The 20,472-nt window shown below is 37.7% G+C and overlaps 3 protein-coding genes across 3 annotated transcripts; 2 read left to right on the top strand and 1 right to left on the bottom strand.

Annotated features, from left to right (window-relative positions):
* The first annotated feature begins 1,972 nt into the window (after nucleotides 1-1,972).
* LOC145633047 (uncharacterized) lies at nucleotides 1,973-4,124 on the top strand. The gene is made up of 3 exons (XM_081685354.1): nucleotides 1,973-2,833; nucleotides 3,236-3,374; nucleotides 3,535-4,124. Exons 1-3 carry the CDS (start codon nucleotides 1,973-1,975, stop codon nucleotides 4,122-4,124), a joined length of 1,590 nt encoding a protein of 529 aa, XP_081541480.1.
* A 60-nt stretch (nucleotides 4,125-4,184) lies between these two features.
* LOC145633046 (uncharacterized) lies at nucleotides 4,185-7,444 on the top strand. The gene is made up of 8 exons (XM_081685353.1): nucleotides 4,185-4,286; nucleotides 4,378-5,211; nucleotides 5,254-5,523; nucleotides 5,582-5,708; nucleotides 5,825-6,166; nucleotides 6,516-6,795; nucleotides 6,889-7,025; nucleotides 7,083-7,444. Exons 1-8 carry the CDS (start codon nucleotides 4,185-4,187, stop codon nucleotides 7,442-7,444), a joined length of 2,454 nt encoding a protein of 817 aa, XP_081541479.1.
* A 329-nt stretch (nucleotides 7,445-7,773) lies between these two features.
* LOC145632189 (uncharacterized) lies at nucleotides 7,774-18,946 on the bottom strand. The gene is made up of 8 exons (XM_081684499.1): nucleotides 18,252-18,946; nucleotides 17,083-17,451; nucleotides 16,717-16,976; nucleotides 13,163-13,304; nucleotides 12,563-12,934; nucleotides 12,115-12,246; nucleotides 10,422-10,550; nucleotides 7,774-10,284 (listed from the first exon to the last, which is right to left on the bottom strand). Exons 1-8 carry the CDS (start codon nucleotides 18,408-18,410, stop codon nucleotides 8,107-8,109), a joined length of 3,741 nt encoding a protein of 1,246 aa, XP_081540625.1. The 5' UTR covers nucleotides 18,411-18,946; the 3' UTR covers nucleotides 7,774-8,106.
* Between the last annotated feature and the right edge of the window lie 1,526 nt (nucleotides 18,947-20,472).

Below are 20,472 nucleotides of genomic sequence, written 5' to 3'. Positions count from 1 at the left end.
TTATTCAGTGCCCTCAGTTGTTGGTATCCCGTCTTCTGTTTGCGAAGTATCTAGTTCTTAGTTCCTTTGACTCGATCTCGGCTTCTCGTTCCTCCTAGGGTTGTAGGGGTCGTATGTCGGATTTTTCCTCGTTGTCGAACGGTCTATTTTGGAATGTTGGTTCAGGTTCTCGAGTTCGTATTTTGGAGGATTCCTAGGTTCCGGGGGACCGGTACATTTCAAGGATCTTCCACCCGAGTCGGTTCGACCGACTCTTGTGTCTTTTTTACTTGATCCGCGTTCTTGCGCGTGGGATGCTACTATTATTCACAGGTTATTTGATTCTAGCTCTACTGCTAGAATTCTTTTGTTGGATCGGCCTGTGCGGTTAATGGATGATTATATTTACTGGAAGTTCACTAGGGATGGTGTTTTTTAACGAAATCTGCATATGACTTTCTTTATGAGCCTAGGGTCATGCCTAATAATCAATTTCATATATCTCCCACTTGGTGGAGTAAGTTCTAGGCTTTAACAATTCTTCCTCCGTGGAAAATCTTTGGTTGGAAATTGTTTTATAACGCTCTTCCTTTGGCGGCTATTCTCCATTCTCGAGGCCTCCCAGTTGATCCAATTTGTGCCTTTTGTCATCAAACAGTGGAATCTGTGTCTCATACATTTAGAGATTGTTCTGCTATATGTAGTCTTTGGCTATCTGGAGCGTTGGGCATTCAATGGGATCTTATGCAGTTTCCTCCATTTACTGTTTGGTTTTCGAGTACCATTTCTCACTTTTCTTCATTGCGATTTTGGAAGGGTATTACTTCGTTATTTGCTCTCATTTGGGCGATTTGGATTTCTCGTAATAAATTGAGGTTTAGGAACGCAATTTGGTCGACTAGGACAATTGTTGGTTTGGCGTCAGATTGGTTTCTTTGAAGTATGCAGGCTCAGGATTGGAAGACTTCTTCAAAGTCTTCTAGTTTGGTGTGTTTGGAGACTAGGCACGATGTCTAGTGGCTTTGTGTGAGGGGGTTACCTTATATTTCTCCAACGGCTTGTTTGATTGTAGATGGGGCCTGGGATTGTTCTACTTACAGGATAGGAGAAGGATGGATAGTTCGTGATCTTCATTCTTTAAAGGTATTTGGAAGAGGTTGTCGGGCTTTTACGGCAAATTCAGTGTTGCAGTCTGAACTTCATGCATGTGTTTGGGGTTTAGAGTTTGCTATCCGGAAAGGCTCCTTGAAAATTCGAGTTCATACAGATTGTGCTGCCCTCCTTGCTCTTCTTCCTCCTACTAGTCCAATAGAAATTTCAGTTTGGTGGCTCATTCGGGGGTTGCGGGCTTCGGTTCAATCTCTTTTGGTTTGCCAAGTTCAAAAGGTTCCTCGTTTGTGGGTTACTCTAACTCACTGGTTGGCTGGTTGTACTCGACGTCCTCAGTTGTTGTATTTTCAGTTTTAGTTTTAGTTGACAGTTGTTGTGTTTTATTGTCTTACTTTTTATTTGATAGCCCTTTTGTTAAAAAAAAAAGAAAAAAAAAAGAATTTTTGTCCATTACGTCAAATCTTCAATTACAAAGTATACACAGTCTTTCTACATACAATCAATTTTGCAAGTGCTAAAAAAAGCCTTATCTCTCTAAAAAGAGAGCCTTTCTCTCTAGAAGAAAACTAGAGCCTTTCACTCATCACCGTCAACCTCACCGACAACCGTTTTCTTCCGTCCTTTAACAATTACAACCAATCAAATTGTGTAATTGCAGAGCTTGCAACTTCATGGTCGGAAACCCCATATTTTCGTGAGCAGATTGGTAGTACTTTTACCTTACTCTCCAGCTTACCTCATTTCACGGCGGTTTCTTGTTGTTCAACGGCGGCCTTTCAAGTTCATCAGTGTAGCTTCAGCATCACCGGCAATGGTATTTTCATAGTTAGTTCCTTTTCCTTGTTCACTTGAAGTGTCTGAAAGCCATTTTAATTTTCTTTCGATGGCGAGCTACTCTGTTAATAATTCCCAAAACCCTCCTCAGTCTAGGAATTTTATTTCTCGAAATACAAAGCTATTCCCTGCCTTCCATTTACATCTTGTTCTTGGAAAATTTTTGGACAACCGAAGGTTTTCGGAAAGACGTATTCAACAGTGGGTTTCTAATCAATGGATTACTTTTGGGAAAATTTCGGTCCAAAAGTATAAAAATATATTTATGTTTCTATGTGAGGATGCCCGTGACAGAGCTGCTTTGTTGGAGCAGGGGTCAGCGGCTTACCAGGTTGCGTTGGTAATCTTCAAACCTTGGCGCCAGGGAGAATCCTTAAAGGATATCATGTTTGATGAAGCTCCTATATGGGTTTATCTCGATGAGGTACCTTTGAACTTATGCGAGTTTAATGTCATTAAACCAATGCTTGCTTTGGCTGGTAGCACTTTGTGTGCTGATGAGTCCTTTCCAGGATCAATTAGATGCTTAAATAGAGTTAAGCTCCAAATTCATGTTTTTGACCCATTACTGCCGGGATTATACTTGCATGTTGGCAACTCTGATTTTAAATGGATTAATTTTAGATATGAGAATTTGTTTACTTTGTGCTCTAAGTGCAATAGAGTTGGCCATAAGAAGAATTATTGCAATTATACTCCTAATATGAGCACTCCTTTTCTTGTGAATAAACGAGGGTTGTGTATGTCTGATACTCATCTTTCCCACAATCTCTCAAATACGAATATTGGACTGAAAAGTTTTGAAAAGTTCAGAACAACTAGAGCGAATCTCCGAAATATTTTTGAAAAAATCACTCCATCCCAAAACCCCACAAACCCCCAGAGTAACCTATCAAGAAAAAGACCTCTGGTGTTTACTACTTCATCCATCTCACCTTTGAAAAAGAGGAGAATATGCTTACCACCAATTCGACACATTAGTCTTACTCCAAAAGAACTATGCCAAATATCTCACCAAACCGGTTTCCCATCCGACAAAAAAAACCAATGTAACCAAACCAGTCTCCCAAGTGACAAAAAACGAATCAGGTTTCCCAACCCAAAAAGAATCCACCATGTTCCTAGTTCTCCTCAGCATAGTAAGAAGAAAATGCGAGGCTTTCAATGCAAGATGAGGGGCGCTCCTTTATCCTCAAAGGGTCTTTCAGGTTCTAACTATTCGTGTCACCCACAACAGTTTGGGTCGGTGAGGATAGCAATAATCCTAGGGAATCTGAATGAAGACAGAATTAAATGAACATATCATCTCAAGCAACCAAAACCTCCTTTTAAGAATTCTATTGCTAGTGGTTTGGAGCAAGAGGCAGCACCAGCAGGGTGTTTTCCATGTTCGCCTTTGAAGAAGCGCAAGTGGTCTTGTGTTCGTTCTCCTGTTAAGGTTTTTAGTTCTGGTAATTGTGCTGAGGGTTCGGTGACCCCCCGGATTGGGTCACCCGGTGCAAGATGAAGTTTATGACATGGAACCGTAGGGGTTTGGGGCAAGCGGACTCCCTAAAGTTCCTTACATTGCTTCTTTAGTCCGTTCTAATTATGTGGATATTGTGTTCTTAGCTGAAATTATGGTTTCGGTTCAATATGTAGAAAATAAATTAGCTTCTTTGGCTTGTTCCGGTTATGTAGGTGTGGATTCGGAAGGCCTTAGTGGAGGCCTATTTCTGTTTTGGTTTTCTCCTATTCTAGTCGAACCTCTTTTGGTGTCTCCACAAGTAATATTGTGCAAAATAGTGGAGAATCTGGTAATAAAACATGTTCCGGTTATGCAAGTTGCGGATCGGTTCACAGTTTGGAGTGACATTTCTGATATTATTGCTTCTTATACAATTGGAGATTTTAATCAGGTGGACTCTATATCAGATAAGGTGGGGGGTAACCCGGATATTCAGGGTCGTTATGATTTCATCCAATGGAGATTGGACATAGGTTTGATTGATATACCGTTTTCAGGGCCCGCTTTCACTTGGACTAATGGGAGAACTATGGCCGACCCTACTTTTGAAAGATTGGATAAGGCATATGCTACATCACTTTGGTTACATGACAGACCTGCAACTTCGGTTCAGCATCAACCTATTCTGTTTTCTGACCATGCTGCAATTATTCTTTGTGACTCTTTGCCTGCTGGTAGATGTAAAAGGCCTTAAAGGATTGAGAATTGGTGTCTTCATGGTTCAGAGGTGGCGGACATGGTCTAGTCTATTTTTATGACATATATTCCGGGCTCTCATATGTTCTCTTTGTCTAAGAAACTATGCGTCTTCGACATCGCTTACTGGCTTGGTGTGTTTCTCATAAGAAGTTGTGGGGTATTGATTAGAAAGCGTTGGTGGCTGAGGTTTCTCAAGCGGCGGCTCTTTTGGATTCTCGTTACAGTCGGTGTCTTTTTAATTCCTTTAGGATGGAGAAAATTGCCGAGGCTCGGGCTGCTTTTCTATTCTGGAAACAAAGAGCGAAAGTGAAGTGGGATGCGTTTGGGGAAGAACACACCCAGTTACTTTTTCTGTTGTCCAAGCCAGAAAGCGGCGTATATTTGGCCTTCAGGATAATGCTGGGGCTTGGGTAACGGATGTTGGGAGTATTCGTACCTTAGCTTTGGATTTTTTCAGATCCCTTTATAAGGGGACTTTAGAGTCTCCTACCGAGATCCGGTCCTCAGTTTCTCAGTTTCCTTGGGAATCTCTTCACTTGCCTTCGTTATCTGAGAGTCAGCGTCAGACGTTGTTGGCTCCTTTTTCTGATGAGGACATAAAACATGCCATGTTTAGTATTGGAGACGAGAAATCTCCAGGACCGGATGGGTTTACTTCGACTTTTTTTAAAACTCATTGGGATAGGGTGGGTGATCAGGTCATAAAGGTTGTTCAGTTTTTCTTTGCTCATGGGTATTTGCTTAAGGACTGGAACCGTACCTTTTTAATTTTACTCCCGAAAATTGATGATCCTGAACTCATTTCTCAATTTCGCCCTATTGGTCTATGTAATGTTGTTTACAAATGCATTGCGAAGTGTTTGTCTCGTCGGTTGCGAGGGGTGCTTACGAGCTTAGTTTTAGAGTTCCAAAATGCTTTTGTTCCAAGTCGACTTATGTCTGATAATTGTTTGATGGTTCATGAGTTGATATCATTCGTGAATGCTTCCAAAGCCAGGAAACGCTTTTATGCTGCTTTGAAACTGGATATGAATAAGGCTTATGACGGGGTGGCTTGGGATTTTTTAGCTCGTGCTCTTCAGGTGTTTGGTTTCCCTCCATATTGGATTCAGTTGATTATGTAGTGTGTCTCGACAGTCTCATACCAAGTCTTGGTTAATAGTGCTCCGATTGGGAGTTTCAGGCCTCATTGTGGATTACGGCAGGGGGATCCTATCTCGTCTTATCTGTTTCTCCTTTGCATGGAATTTCTTTCTGCTATGTTGCGCAAGGCAGAATCTGAGGGTCTCTTTCAGGGAATTAAAGTTGCAAGAGAAGCTCCGGCCATCTCTCATTTATTTTTTGTCGATGATTCCTTGCTATTTTTTCAGGTGTCGCCCTCTGCTTGTGGTCAGGTGTATGAATGTGCTTTATGAGTTATGTGATATTTCAGGTGAAATGCTTAATATGTAGAAATCGTTTGTTAAATTTAGTCCTAATACGCCGGAGGATTATCGTGGCCATCTTTCCAACTGTTTGAGATTGCGATCTGAGTCCCGGCTTGATTCTTATTTGGGGCTCCCAGTGGATCTTGGTCGAAGTAAGTGCTCGGAATTTTATTTTCTTTTACATAAGGTGGTTAAACGACTTGAGGGTTTTGCGTCTTTACATCTCTCTTCGGCTGCAAATTGATTGTAATTAATTCTATGTTAGTAGCTTCGTTTAATCACATTCTATCGGTTTTTAAAATTCCTGAGACTATTTGCTCCAAGATGGATAACTTGTTAGCTAGGTTTTGGTGGAAATCTTCTAATTCAAGTCGAGAAATGGCTATCAAGTCTTCCGCTTTGCTGCATCTCCCAAAGGACTTGGGAGGTTTGGGAATTCGTAGTGTTGCTCCTTTTAACTCTGCTTTACTAGCTAAGCAAAGCTGGCGCATTATTCAGTCCCCTCAGTTGTTGGTTTCTCGTCTACTGTTCGCAAAATATCCTTCTTTGAGGAATAGGGAGGCTGCTTTGGTGTCTCGCCCGTCTTGGGGTTGTAAGGGTCTACTTTCAGGTTTTTTTGGTGTTATCTAGAGGTTTAGTTTGGAAGGTTGGTTCGGGGCTAGACTTCGGATCCTGGAGGATTCTTGGGTTCCGGGTGGGCCGGTCCATTCTAAGGATCAGCCTTCGGAGGCGGCTAGGCCGTCTCTTGTATCTTCTCTATTTCATCCGCGTTCTTACGCTAGGATGTTTCGGTTGTTCACAACCTTTTTTATTCTCATTCTGCGATGAGGATTCTGTCGTTGGATCGTCCGGAGCGGTTGATGGATGATTTGTTTATTGAAATTCACTAGGGACGGTGTTTTTCTCTACAAAATCGGCATATGCCCTTCAATGCCAGTCTGGCATTTCACTGGGTTCAGGGTGTCAGCTATCTCCTTCCTGGTGGAGGAAGTTTTGGAGGTTACCTATTCTGCCCCGTTGGAAATGTTTTGGTTGGAAGTTGCTGCAGGACGCTCTTCCGTTGTCCGCCCTCCTTTCGTCTCGTGGTTGTCCAGTTGATCCGCTCTGTGCATTTTGCCATGCTGAGTTGGAGGTTGCGGCTCACACTTTCAGGGATTGTCTGTCTGCTCGTCCGTTGTGGGAGTCGGGGCTGTTGGGGGTTCCCTGGGTGTTTTCACAGTCTTCACCTTTTGGGGTTTGGTTGGCTGATTCTATCTCTCTCTACTCTTCGTCTGGTTCTGAAAACAAAGTTATGGCTTTATTTGCTATTCTCTGGGCTATTTGACTTTCTAGGAACCAGCAAAGGTTCAGGCAAGTAGTCTGGTCGCCTGGTACAATTGAGAGTCTGGCTAAGGATTGGTATTATTGGTGTGTTCATGCTCGAGAGCTGAAGAATTCTTCGGTTCGTTCTCGTTCGGTTGCGGTCGCGGGTTTGTCGGTTGTCTAGTGGCTTTGCTTGCAGGGGTTACCTAATATTTCCCCAACAGTTTGCTTGATTGTGGATGGGGCTTGGGATAGTTCTTCTTACAGAGCAGGGGCAGGCTGGGTTATCCGTGACCTCTACTCGTTGGAGGTCCTGGGTGGTGGGAGTCGAGCTTTTATGGCGAGTTCTGCTTTACATTCTGAGTTACAGGCCTGTTTACGGGGGGTTCAGTTTGCAGTGCGCAAGGGGTTTTTGAAGATCCGGATTCATACGGATTGTGCTGCTGTCCTTTCTTTTCTCTCGTCTCGAGGGTCTTTAGACATTTCGGTTTGGTGGCTCATTCAAGACTTGCGAGACGTCGTTCGCTCCCTGTTGGTGTGTCAGATTCGGAAAGTTCCTCGGACTTGGGTTTCACCAGCTCACTGATTGGCCGGGTGTGCTCGTCGTAGGCAGTTGTATTTTCAGTATTAGTTTTTTTCCTAGCTCATTTGTCAAAATATATATATATATATATATATATGCCAGATGTGCTAACTTTTGTATGAGAAAATTCAAGTTTATCTCCAAGATAAACCTTTAAACATATATCCATTGACCCACCAAGGAAATTACAACCCATTTTGACCAACAAAAAGATGGTCCATTTATGACACAACCCACTATTGTTCGGACTGCCCTCACCACACCAAGAAATCAAGAAGATACATTCTTGAATTTTACATAGCAGTTGATGAAGTCTACTAAAAAAAACTTCATAACACCAAAGAATATTTTTTATTTTTGAAAAATATAACATCAAGAATATGTAATAACGGAATTATTATGCTTTTTGCAAATATCCTCCTCTCAAAACTGACTTATCAAAAAGTTAAAAAAAAAACAATAAGAAAACCATTCGAACAATTACGGCACTCTCAATCTGTATTTTTCTCTAGAAAAAAAGGAAAAAAAGAAAAAATAAAAGTAACTTTTTATGAGATATCTTTAAAGCATTATTACTGTTTCAAACTACAAAGAACTCAAACTTCACCTATAAGATGGCAGAGACTGACTTTCAAACTGCAATCTCGATACCTTTCTCAGCTATACTAAAAGATAGAAAACTGTATCCCGTTCCTTGTAGCAAACAAATTGTATTCTTCAATAGTACTTTCTTTCTTACTGCGACCATGATCACCTTCAACATGGCAGGAAGAAAGGTCACCAGCTTTCTGTTCATCTGACGACTGAACACTGTTTCTGTAAGTTGGGAGAGCAGCCGTAGGACCACCAAATTGGAAAAGGGAGAAGCTCGACTTTCTTGTATCCGATTTAGTCAAGTTTTGTGAGCCTCCCTTTGAAGGTGCATCTCCTGGATGCTGTCCAATGACAACATTCTCTCTCCTTGATTCACCAGAGGTGTTTCGCACCCCATTTACTTCAGGGGCATTGGTTTTCTCTTGTTGGTTCATAATATTAGCTGTATGAACTGGCTGATACACAGGGATCTGATGGCTGTTCATGTAAGGAGATGGTAGATGCTGCACTTGACTGTACGGCATGCAGAATTGCGAGTCTCCATTCAGACCATAGCCAATGGGGCTAGTCATGAGGTAATGATTCGGATGGGGGTATGCCATCATCCCATTAGCCGAAGCTGCTGACCAAGGAACTGAGTTTTGATGGTAGTAACCCACGGTAGATGGAGCCTGGAAAACAGGAAAGGAAATGCTTGGATTGTGGATTGATGGAAGCAAACCTTGTTGAACGGGTGCTAAGCCATTAACAAGCTTCCCATTTTCCACATCCTGTGTGGATGTTTTTGTCGGGGTGTTCCAAGGATAATGATTACCAACACACTCAGACGAAAAACTTGATGATTGTGTCAAGTGGATAGCTTCTTGCTCTATCTTCTGGTTTTTGTCTTTACCAGCATCATGAATTTCAGATAAGCCATTAACACAAACTGAAATATCTCTTCCTTCCGATTGTTCACTACTATCTTCCGAATCTGTTATTGAAGACGACTCCACATTTTGGTGGTTTGAGGATGGTGTATTACTATCTCCCTCACTTTGACAAGATGAGCAATTATCAGAACTTGAGCTGCTGCTGGCAGAAAAATCAGATACCCTGTTAAGGTTACTACTAGTCATCAAACAAGAATCGTTTTCCTCTTCAGCTGCATCCTTAGGGTGGTACAAGACTTCCGTTTGACTTCCTTTCAGAGTGCTTCTCTCCACCCTTGACGTAGACTCATCTTCTTCTGTCTTGAAATCACATGATCTCAAGGTAACATCAGAGTCAGAAGTACTACGCGGACACCTCTTCTGCGGTTCTACAGGTTCCCAGACTTTCTTGGTGTGAGGTGAATCTCTGCCAGGAACACTACTATAACTTGAGATCTTGCTCCTAGTTCTTCCACAATTATCACGCGCGTAATCCGGTTGACTAAACTTGTTGATTCGATGAACTGGCTTTGCCACATCAGATGCTATTTCTGTCTTTGTAATAGATCTGTTCTCCCAATTAAATCGTGTTCCAGATATGTGTGGCTCAACCTTTGCCCTATAGTCATTTGGTTGGTTACAACCACAAGAATGCAGGTCACTCCTGTCTGTCATCCTGTTGTTGGAACACTGCACCTTGTGACTTAACCTCTGACTATTAGTTTTAGCAGTGAACTTCACAGGACTAGCTCTGGACTGTCTAGTAAAATAATTAGCTCCTTTTGTAAAATTTTCAGAAGGGTCATCATAATATCTAGACTCAGTTTCATGTACCACGGCCCCATTATCCAAACTCCGTCGTCTGTCCGACCATTTCCCAGACGACTCTTGCAGAAAGTCCCTGTGAGCTTTCAATTTCCAACGTGAGCCCTTCATACTGTCAATTGAGAATGAATCATTTTCCTCTTTGACATCAGCTAATTCTCCATCAGTACCATCCAAATTATTGTGAAGAAAATCAGAAGCAGCATAATCATTCGAGGACGACTCGTCAAGAAATTCAGGAGAGGCGGACTCAGAAACGTTGGTATCACCATTTTCACTTACTGAGTCTCTAATGCTATTAGTGGCTTCCTCATCAATGCATGATGACAAAGCTTCCTCTGAAATCTCAGGAGCAATAAAAGCTTCACTTGATTGACTACATTTTTTATCCTTATCCTTGTCTCTCAATCTCTCCTTTCTACAAAGCTTCTTCTCTCTTTCTTTGTTTCTTTTCCTCTCCTTGCGTGCTTCTTCTTCACGCTTTTCCTTCTCTTCTTCTTCAAGAAGCTTTGTCTGTACACACACTAGGTAATCAGAAACAGCCTAGAAACTAGGCATAGCTGGGTATATGTTTATATAGCCCTCTTCTTTTCTTCATCACTTGAAATAACAAAATACAGAAAGTAAAATTTACAAACAAGTATACAAACCTGCTTTTCCAGTGTTATTATTTCTTTGCAAGCAACATGTATACGTTCCTCAAGCAATTTCAACGCAAGACAGACAAAAATGCTGTGTGCATTTTGGCGGGCAGTACCCTCCCTGAAAGCTTTTTCAACCTGAAACAATATTATTGCAAATTAAAAGATGGTTTCCATGAAAACATACTTCTGATACATCAAGCAATAGTGAGCCTCAAATCTATTGACAAAGACTAAAAGGAAGCAACATAGCAACGAGGACTAAAAGACAAAGTGACCAAATGTACAACAATCAGCAGATATTTCCCTGTGGAAAACTCAACATAACCTACTACTAAGTGAGGATTCTAATTTAATCTCATCTACCATCTCGAAAATAACAGCCTAGCCTACTTTTGTCAATTTGTAGTAGCAAACTTCAGTGAGGATTTCCTATTTTCTCCTCAATAAGTTAGGGATTAATAAAATTTGTAGACAAAGAAAATATAACCTGAACCCTCCTCTAAATCTGCTGATCTTGTACTCTCCTAAACTTTTATCTGATCCTTTCTTGTGAACCTCCTCCATAACCCATCTCACCTCTTCTCTGCTCCCATCTTCTCATCCTTCAGGCCTTGAGTAGTTAAAATTCACCATTGAGGTTCCAATTGAAGTTCTATATTCAATTTGACCTAAAAAACAGTTAATCAAACTTAACCTTTGTGGCAATTGATTTGTCAAACCCTCAATTATTTTAAAGAACATGCTTCCTACATGTCTCTCCAATCTCTTGATCATGGATGGTGTTAGCAAAGCGTACAAGGAAAGACAGGATGGTCCAATTTTAGTGGTAATGAATGATGAGAAGGGCATTCAGGATGTTCTTTGTACCCTTATAAAAGGAAGAGAAGTAGCAGTGCTTCTACTTAGTGGGGAGAATAGGAGTCACACCTAGAACACCAGTGATATTCTTCTCATTTAACATAACACGGGAAATTAAATTTAGTCTTAAAAATTGCTTGCTTGGTCAATTAGCTAGCCTTCAAACGCCAAGATCATTAAGATTTTTTTAGAGTGAACAAGAAGACCAATTCTGTTCAGAAATGTCAATGAAAAATGCAACTATATACTACAAAGTAATTCAAAGTTTAATCTTGGTGGGCAAAAGCATCTAAATCCAGGATGACTTTTTTATTAAGTGAAGTCGGCTACTTGGTGTTTCTGTTGTTCACCTTCGGCTGAGCTAAAGACCGAGCAGGGCATGAGCTTGGAGACCACAATGGTTGGTCATAATGGGCAATGAAGGCATAAAAGGAAGGGGAACGGAAAGGGATAGGAATAGGAAGATTCAGCAATGGATAAATTAAGCAAATATAGTAAAAAGACTATAGAGCAATTCATGAAAATATCTCTCTTTTTTAAATGGTAATAAAATTCCAGATGGTTTTTATTCTCTCTTTTTTCTCGTGTTTAGAGGTAATTATAAAACTAACTTGCTCACTTTGCTAAAGAATCTAAGAGATAAAAATACCACACAAGGTGACACTAATAAAATGTTACAACTAAAATTTCAGTGGGGCCATAAATGATAATATGCTGATACTTGCAAGTGCTAACATCTCTAAAAACAAGTGCAAATGCATCAATATTCTCAACAGATCATGTGTACGAGTAACAAGCTACCAATGTTGAGAAAATAAATAGATAAGAAAATAGAACATACCTGTTCCTTGAAAATGACAGTAGCAGCATCAAGAAGAAACTCTCGTGCAAGTTCAGGGCTCTTTGCGTGCTTCTGTGGACGAGAACATTCACCATCTAAATCATTTCCATCCTTGTCCATGGAATCATCATCCTGAGTTTAGACACGAAAGTACATGCCATGCTCCTTTTAGAATTAGGTCATCAAAAACAGAGTTAAGATGGATAAATATGTTCATGATTTATGAATAAGGTGTTTTCTTCTTTTAGAACTGTTGGAGGGTAAAGGAAGTAAATAAACCATCACTACATAAATGCATATAACATCAACATATTAAAATCCTCCAAGTAGGTTTTTTTCTTTTAAAAACAGTCAGAAGGTAAAGAGGGATAGAGGAGCTAATACTACACAAATGCGCCAACACATCAAGATCCCTTAAGTAGAATTACAAGCAGAAGACAGAACATACTTCCTCTTCTTCAGCTTCTTCTGCATGCTCAAAAAATCTTCTTATGCTTTCCCCATGAGTGATGGTTACATAGCCATCTCCAACAGCCAGCCTGCAATGAACACAAGGCCTTCCCTTCAGCGCATGAGCTTTCACAGAAAACTCAGAACAACGGCCATCAAGTTTCCACGCTCTCAAGGTGATATAGCAGGCATTCAGACCATCAAGATCTAGTCCATTTACTTCAACACTTCCATTCATCCCAACATTTTCAAAATCCAAAATATCAGATTTTCCTTCCCCGGTACCCACAGCCCATTCAAAGTGATGATACGTTCCAATAGAGTCGATGAATGTTTGGTGCCAATCAGCAAGGATTGTGTCATTAGATACCTGATACATTCAAAGTAGAAAGCATGTTAGCTGTTTACAAACTTAAAATCTGCACAAGGAAGGAACAAAAGAAGACATCTGAGAAGGATCGTCATTGGCTAGCTTGCTATGAACAACTACCCTATCTAGTAATCCAAAGGGCAAAAAAGAAGACAAAAGAGAGCAAGGGGAGTGGGCATCTGGTCATAAACAGCTCATTTGCTAAGGTGGATTTGGAGGTGAGAATACCTCATACTGGAAAGCAGTATCTGCAACACAAAACCAACTTGTGCACCGAGGTTCTCTTCGAGTGCGTTTCAATTCCTTCAGCTCCTTAAACTCGCGAAGGACATTCCTTCTGCAATCTCTACAAAATCTCTTGTGATCAAACCTGTGACATTAAATTGAGCTCTTTAACAAAAAGTCAAAAAAAAAAAAAAAAAAAAAAAAAAAAAGAAGCTAGGCATTGAAATGCTACACAGTAACTAAAAACTTTAATCCAGCTTACAGATAAATATGATTCCATAAAGGAACCTTTATCTACATACAATTCAATTCATTACTCAAGAGAAGCATAGTCAAGACCTCCTAGATTCACGAATTTACTACCATTAATGGCTCTATAAACATATAAAAAAAAAATTGCAGAAAAGGCACTTAAAATAATTCAGCAAAGAACTTACATGCATAGACACTTTTAATTGCTTAGACGGAACAGTTGTAATATAAGATGACACTTTGTAAAAGATACATTATGCCTACCCTTTCTAGACAAAATTGCAAAATAGTGTTCAAGTCCTTGGTAATCTATTGAAAAGACAAAAGCCTGCCTTAAAAATGCAGTCTAACTGATCTAACTCACCCTGACTGATCTTTTCAAAGTAATCTGTAGGACAAAGCCCAATTCTATCACAGTAACATCCTCATTGGATACACACAAAGAAAGCTCGTCATAGATACCAAAAATATATTAACCTACGTAATCGACTATTAGATATATTATTCTCATTTGGGAGGCAAATTTTAACAGCTAAAAAGGTCAACCTCAATCTAGTCCAATATACAAGCCCAAATATAACCAACATACCATAAGCTAAAGATACGGTATGATACTTTTGCTATCAAATGACAGAGGTAGCAAAAAAGACGTCAATATCCATCAACAGAAGACAGCTTACTGTAGCTACTCTTACTTTTTTAAAAAAAATACCAATCAATAAATACACGGATATGCCTCATAAAAATAAACAAGATCACTTGCAGACTTATGCAAAGTTGATGCTTTTAAAACATTTCTAATCACCTTGTTCAATTATCTTCTATAACACTTGCAAAAGTCACAAGACCCACAATCATCATTTTCATTTAAGCTTGAGCCCAAATTTTGATGAGGTTGAACCCATTATTCCATTTTATCTTTACAAAATTTCCTTCAGCTAATTGGCCTACTACACACCCAATAGAGGGCTACCAGGTCATCAATTATTTATTCTTAAATGATAAAAAGAAAAGAAAAAAAATGAAAACGAGGGGGGTCATTGTCACATTATAACTTATCTTAATTACCCCCAAAAGATAATTATACTTAGTACCACAGCATGGAAAGATATGTTTTGATGTCACACAATATAAATTAGTCCAGCCAAATCTGATATTATCATCACTGTTCTATTTAATAAAATAGAACTAAACCACCTCTTACAAACAAGTTTGATGCACGAACTCTAGTGAAATTCACAAAACTAGAAAACGCTGACGTAAATGTTTGAAAATAACCCCAACATTGTTTCTTAGCAACCAAGGAAAGCAACATTGGTCTCAAGCCACAAGATTAAGCACTTACATCAGCTCTCAGCTATGTACAGATGTATAATGAATAAGGTTGAATATTAAATCTGAAAATTTTGCAATATGCATCACAGATTATGAATACATTTCTTAAAAGGTTTATTCTAACCACAGCATTGAGCATTACATAATAGCATATGAAATGTTGCAACAAAAATAAAGTATATTTTTTAAATTAGGCATACACTCCGTCATACGTAACTTAGTAACTTGTATATTAGGTAATTTACCTTTGTAGCTTGTAAACAGAATGAATTTAAGGTAAGTTAACCATGGCAAATAGATATTTTAACTCTACTGCAAATCAGAACAAAAGAGGTGTAGAGAGATACAAAGACCCCAAAAGAGTAGTGCCGCTTTTGAGTTAATGGGGGCAAACATTCTAGTCCGTAAGACAAGCAATTATTGACTAAAGGAAAAAATTTAAGGTGCTTGAGTCATCTTATCCACTAAAGATGCACAATAAATGGCTTATTAGATAAGAAAAAGGTAAGTTACTAATGTACTATGATCTTATTTCAAAATGTACACGGCATAATCGAAATAGGATATCAAAAAAGAGCCGCCCGAAACAATTGCTTGGGAGTCCTTGGGACCCATTCTAGTGGTCAAGACCTTATTTGACCTTCAACTTAGTTATGGTCAAATTAACACTTACCATGCCTGTGAATTACAAAAAACAATCCTATTATATCACATCATTTTGGGACGTGAAACATAGGTAAATTAAAAAACACACTTCAAAGTTCAAACACATACTAGTAGATGGGTAACATAATACATTCAATGCTGCATCAAAAATAAATATTTCTTCCATTCTTTTTTAAATTCCCACATTAAGTGTTTCATGCTGGCCAATGCACTTCTTATACCACTAATATCTCTAATATTTTATTAGTAAATACTATAAAAAGTCAATATTTTGAAAGTATATATCGAGAGGAATCGAACAAGATCCAGTGATTATATTTTCCTAATGTATATAATCACAAAATACGGTCAAATGAGTGTATGTGAAAAATGTGAAATTCCAAACACGGCGATAACAAAATGAAGTACATTATTGAAATTACTCAAATTAGGCATACACTCCAAATTAATTTACTTAGTAGCTTGGTAAAAAGAAAAAAAAAAAAAAGGTAATTTCTAATCATAGCTTGTGTAAGCAAATATTAGGTATTTTCTTTCTATTACAAGTCCGACAAAGGAGACGTTCAAGAATACAGAGATTGCAAACAAGTAGTGCCTCTTTTGAGTTAATAGAGGATGAATATTCTAATCCTTGAAATGAGCAATTATTGACTAAAAAAAGAATGTAAGGTTTTTGAGTCAATTTATGCACTAAAGATGCACATTTAATGGCTTATCAGATACTTTAGTAAAGTATGTTACTGATTTACAAAAATCTTCATTTCCTAAAGGGCATGCCATACTCGAAAATAAGATATGAAAAAGGAGCTTCCTGAAACTATTGGTTAAAACCTTTCTAGTATTAAGGCATTGTTTTGACCTTTAACTTAGTTAAGCTCAAACTCACACTTACCAAGTCTATGAATTATATCACATGATTCAAATCAGTTCAGAATGTGAAACATTTGTACTTCGGTAGATTTAAAAACACACTTCAAAGTTCAAAAACATACCGGTAAATGGGTAACTTAATACAATTAATGCTACTACAGATGCACAATTAATGGCTTATCAGATGTAAGTTAACAATCCACAATTATATATTTCCATAAGGGTATGACATACTCGAATATATAATATCAAAATAGAGCTTCCTGAAACTATTGGGTGGGACCTTTCTAGAGATCAAGCCCTTATTTTGACCTATGCTCAAACTCACACTCGCTAAGCCTACGAATTATCCAAAACAATCCCATTATATCACATAATTATAGTTTGTGAAATATTGTTAGATTTAGAAATACAATCTAAATTCAAACACATACCGGAACACGAGTCTTTCAATGAAATCCTCTTCTTTCATCCTCAAAAGAGAATGGCGCGTCTCTTCTCCAAGTGCTGACCAAAAATCTACCAATGTGTCACAAGAGAGTCTAGCAGTATGCAGAGCACATGTTTCCCTAGTTCCATGTCCTCTCCCGTAACTTGGTATTCCCTGGCTTATCCAACCCCGACCACCTCCCCCACAAGCATCAGGGTAAAGCAATTCACGTTCTCGCTCCCTCGCACGTGCACTATCAAAAACCTGATAAAGATCAGGAAATTAAATCTCCAAGATATATGGAAGACGATAAACATGGAAAATTACTAAGTTCACTGAAATAAATTAAACAAACTATAAAAAGACTCACGTTCTGGAGTCCCTTAAGAGATTTTGAATATAAATAGCAATCTAAAAGCGTAAGCGACCCATCTCTAGTGGTGATTAGACCTCCCCATGGGTGGACAGAGGGGTCTTGAGATTCGTCATGACAGATTGCTGTAGTGCCCCTCCCACCATGCATTTGATCTTTTGAGATCCCAACCCTACTGCAAGGAAGCTGACAACCTGCTCCTTCATTTTGCAATGATTTCCCATACAAAACAATTTGTGCATGACCTTCAAGCAACAATCCATTGCATCTGGAACAGTACAAGTTTTTCCTAGCTTGCTCGAATAGAGTTTGCTTTTCGAGCCTCAAGAGATCCTGCCGAGCTTGCGAAGAGAGCTCACTCCAAAACTACGTCACAAGAAAAAACATATAAGCTATAATTCAACTGTAAATTAAACATCTAAGCATGTAAACCCAAACCCAAGCCATTAGCCAAAACCCTATCATAATGCTTCCGCCTAAAGTAAAAGGGTCGAATAGAAAGGTCAAATTCACACCATCCTACTCCATTGCAAGACTCTTTCTGAATTAACACTACATTATAAAAACTTCAACTAGCATTCCACTTTAAAACAAATGGAAGGTAAACGACATTTGAATTTGGCATTCCTACTCCATTATAAACCTACACTACTACATAGTTTATCACACAATAACAAACATTCTCCGACATGATAAAAAACACCACCTCAAACTGCAATTAATATCGATATCGATATCAATATCAATATCAATATCAGACACCCAGCAATTCGATATCGATATCAGATACCCAGCAATTCGATATCGATATCAGATACCCAGCAACGAAATAACACCGAAAACTAATGATAACAAATTAACAATCAAGCTTGAAACCGAAACCATAAAAAAATCTCAGTCATCACACATTCATACAAACTAACAATTCCAAAATATGAATGGCAAAATACAACCAAACAATAAATAACCCAAAAAAAATGGATCTAAATTCTCAAAAAAAACCACTCAAAATTATTTATGACAAAATCACAACACTCATTAGAAATTACATTCAAACTTATCATCAGTTTCAATACTAAGATCCAGTCTAAGTAAACCCCATTTCATCAAAATTCAATAATTATCACCAGAAAATTAAGATTAAAATAACAGAAGGTAAATTTTACCTTCTGAAGCTGATTGTAGTTAATATCATCGCGATGTTTGGACCAAAATCCATTGCAAGATGAAATTGATCCATTATTATTAATCGATAATGAATAATACGACGAATTCGCATTGCTTAACGATTGATCATTCCGTTGCGCAGCAGCTAATCCTGGCATCCTCAAATAAATTTTTTAAAATTTTCTCAATTCAAAATTTATTATAATTATTATCTACAACAACCCAGATTTTTCTTCATCAAACAACCCATCAAAATCCAATAAAATCAAAACCCCCTAAAAACTTAAAATCCAAAAAAATTACTGGATCAATCAATCAATAATCAATCAATCCAAAATTTTCCGATTCTCAAAATGAAATCACCAAAAATAAAAATCAAAATGAATCGATAATTATTGGGTAAAAATCAAAATTATTAAAATTTAAAAAAAAAAGATTAAGATTTAGAATTCAAAATGATTAATTAAAATCAAATGAATGGAAAATCGTTTGATGATTAAGAAAAGAGGAGAGAGAAAATGAGAAAGAGGGGGCGGGGGTGACGAAGAGAACGTAGGGGTTTTCGTTTCGGTGATGAGATTTGGGTGTTGTTGATGTTTGTATAAATTTATTTTTCTCTCTCTAAAAATGTTTATAATGTTTTTATGTAAATGTAATTATGTAATTGTTGAAGAAATTAAAGATAAATAAGTAGAGAGAGAAAGAAGGAAAAAGAAGGAGGATTTGACGAACCAAAATCTACGCGGTAAAAAAAATAATGAAATGAAAATAATATAAAGTATTAAAAATAATTGGTGTACATTTATATATGCAAGTTTTAATAATTGTAATTTTTTACTAAAATGGAAAGATATAAAAAGGTTAAAAATGGTGAGTGAAGTCTTAGGTTGGGTGTGATGTGCTGTGGTGGCATCACCATGCCACATTATGTCGTTACTATTTTCTAAGGTGTAGCATGAACCAAAAATTATTTTTAACTTTTTTTTTTAACTTTTTTCAAAATGTAAAAAAAAAAATTTAACTTTTTCTTTTTTTTTTTCTTGTGGTGTTTTACAATGTAATCTTTATTTGTTTGAATTTTAAATTTACCGAAAGATTTAATAATTACAGTTAAGTTTTAATAAGATAAATTCAGGAAAAAAAAGTTTTGATTAGGGTCATTCAAGTTCAAATTATAATTGAAATAGATTTTAATAAAATCTAATAAGTTCAGGTAAATTCAAATAAGTGGAAATCAAGTGAATGAAACACGCCCTATGTTGTTAATTATATTTTATTATAATTCATTTAGGTATTATGCGTACAAAGTATAGTTCGTTAAGGTTATGCTGCAAGTAAAAGAAAACGGAGGAGGTATTAATGTATGAGTAAATAAGAGAAAAGGTGGAGTATCTATTAACAATAAATATTTATTGGGATGTACTTTGATTTCCTCTGATTTCCTTTGATTTTGTTATGATTATTTCTATTTAATTATAATACTCTAATTTTTAAAAATAGAGCTATAATTACTTAAACAATCTGGGGGATGTGCTCTGATTTCTTTCGATTTTGCATCGATTTGTTGCAGTTATATGTATGAACATAATCAATGAGATTTCATTTTACTGTTGCCACCTGTTCATACATAATTAGTATTTCAAAAAATACATGTGATTGAGAGGCGCTTATGTTATGGGCTTAAAGGGGTAATAGTTATGGGCTTGTATATTTTGGACTAGTATTTCATTTTGGCTTGTATACTCTATTAGATATTATAGATAAAAAAACAACACTTGAAATTTGAATTAGGTTGAATGCTTAAATAGTGTTCTAACGACTTTAGTCTCGTAAAATAAGAAAACAAAACTTACTTAATGAATTAAATACCCTACATACACTTTCCTAACACCTTACTTAATGATCTTCAGTTCGATGACTACATGTACTGGAAGTTTCATAAATCGAGGAGATTCACAGTGAAACGGGGTATACCTTATATATATAATCTAATCAGGAAACCGGCATTGATGGGAACATTGATCTTTATAAGATTCTATGGTCGCTGAATATCCTTCCTAACTAGAAGCTTTTTATGTGGATGCTTTTATAGAATGGAATTGCAACAAAGGTTAATGAAACTTACGGAAAAAAGGAGTGGATGTTGCAACGCATTGTGATCTTTGCGAGACACGTGAGGAGGATTTGCAACATCTATTTAGATTATGCAACTATGCACAG

Source organism: Chenopodium album, chromosome 5 (genome assembly GCF_948465745.1).
Source record: "Chenopodium album chromosome 5, dcCheAlbu1.1, whole genome shotgun sequence".
Taxonomy (NCBI): domain Eukaryota; kingdom Viridiplantae; phylum Streptophyta; class Magnoliopsida; order Caryophyllales; family Amaranthaceae; genus Chenopodium; species Chenopodium album.
This window is presented reverse-complemented; position numbering and strand designations above follow the sequence as displayed.

What these genes read in the sequence shown, in the direction of transcription:
- LOC145633046 (XM_081685353.1), top strand. Translation starts at nt 4,185, where the DNA reads ATGACATATATTCCGGGCTCTCATATGTTCTCTTTGTCTAAGAAACTA. An exon ending in TTCTCATAAGAAGTTGTGGG is followed by an intron (nt 4,287 to 4,377) that starts GTATTGATTAGA and finishes TAATTCCTTTAG; the next exon opens with GATGGAGAAAATTGCCGAGG. An exon ending in TTGTAAGGGTCTACTTTCAG is followed by an intron (nt 6,167 to 6,515) that starts GTTTTTTTGGTG and finishes CACTGGGTTCAG; the next exon opens with GGTGTCAGCTATCTCCTTCC.
- LOC145632189 (XM_081684499.1), bottom strand. Translation starts at nt 18,410, where the DNA reads ATGCCAGGATTAGCTGCTGCGCAACGGAATGATCAATCGTTAAGCAAT. An exon ending in ACTACAATCAGCTTCAGAAG is followed by an intron (nt 17,452 to 18,251) that starts GTAAAATTTACC and finishes CTTGTGACGTAG; the next exon opens with TTTTGGAGTGAGCTCTCTTC. An exon ending in CTCTTAAGGGACTCCAGAAC is followed by an intron (nt 16,977 to 17,082) that starts GTGAGTCTTTTT and finishes GATCTTTATCAG; the next exon opens with GTTTTTGATAGTGCACGTGC.
- LOC145633047 (XM_081685354.1), top strand. Translation starts at nt 1,973, where the DNA reads ATGGCGAGCTACTCTGTTAATAATTCCCAAAACCCTCCTCAGTCTAGG. An exon ending in TATCAAGAAAAAGACCTCTG is followed by an intron (nt 2,834 to 3,235) that starts GTGTTTACTACT and finishes TATCATCTCAAG; the next exon opens with CAACCAAAACCTCCTTTTAA. An exon ending in TGTTAAGGTTTTTAGTTCTG is followed by an intron (nt 3,375 to 3,534) that starts GTAATTGTGCTG and finishes TTGTGTTCTTAG; the next exon opens with CTGAAATTATGGTTTCGGTT.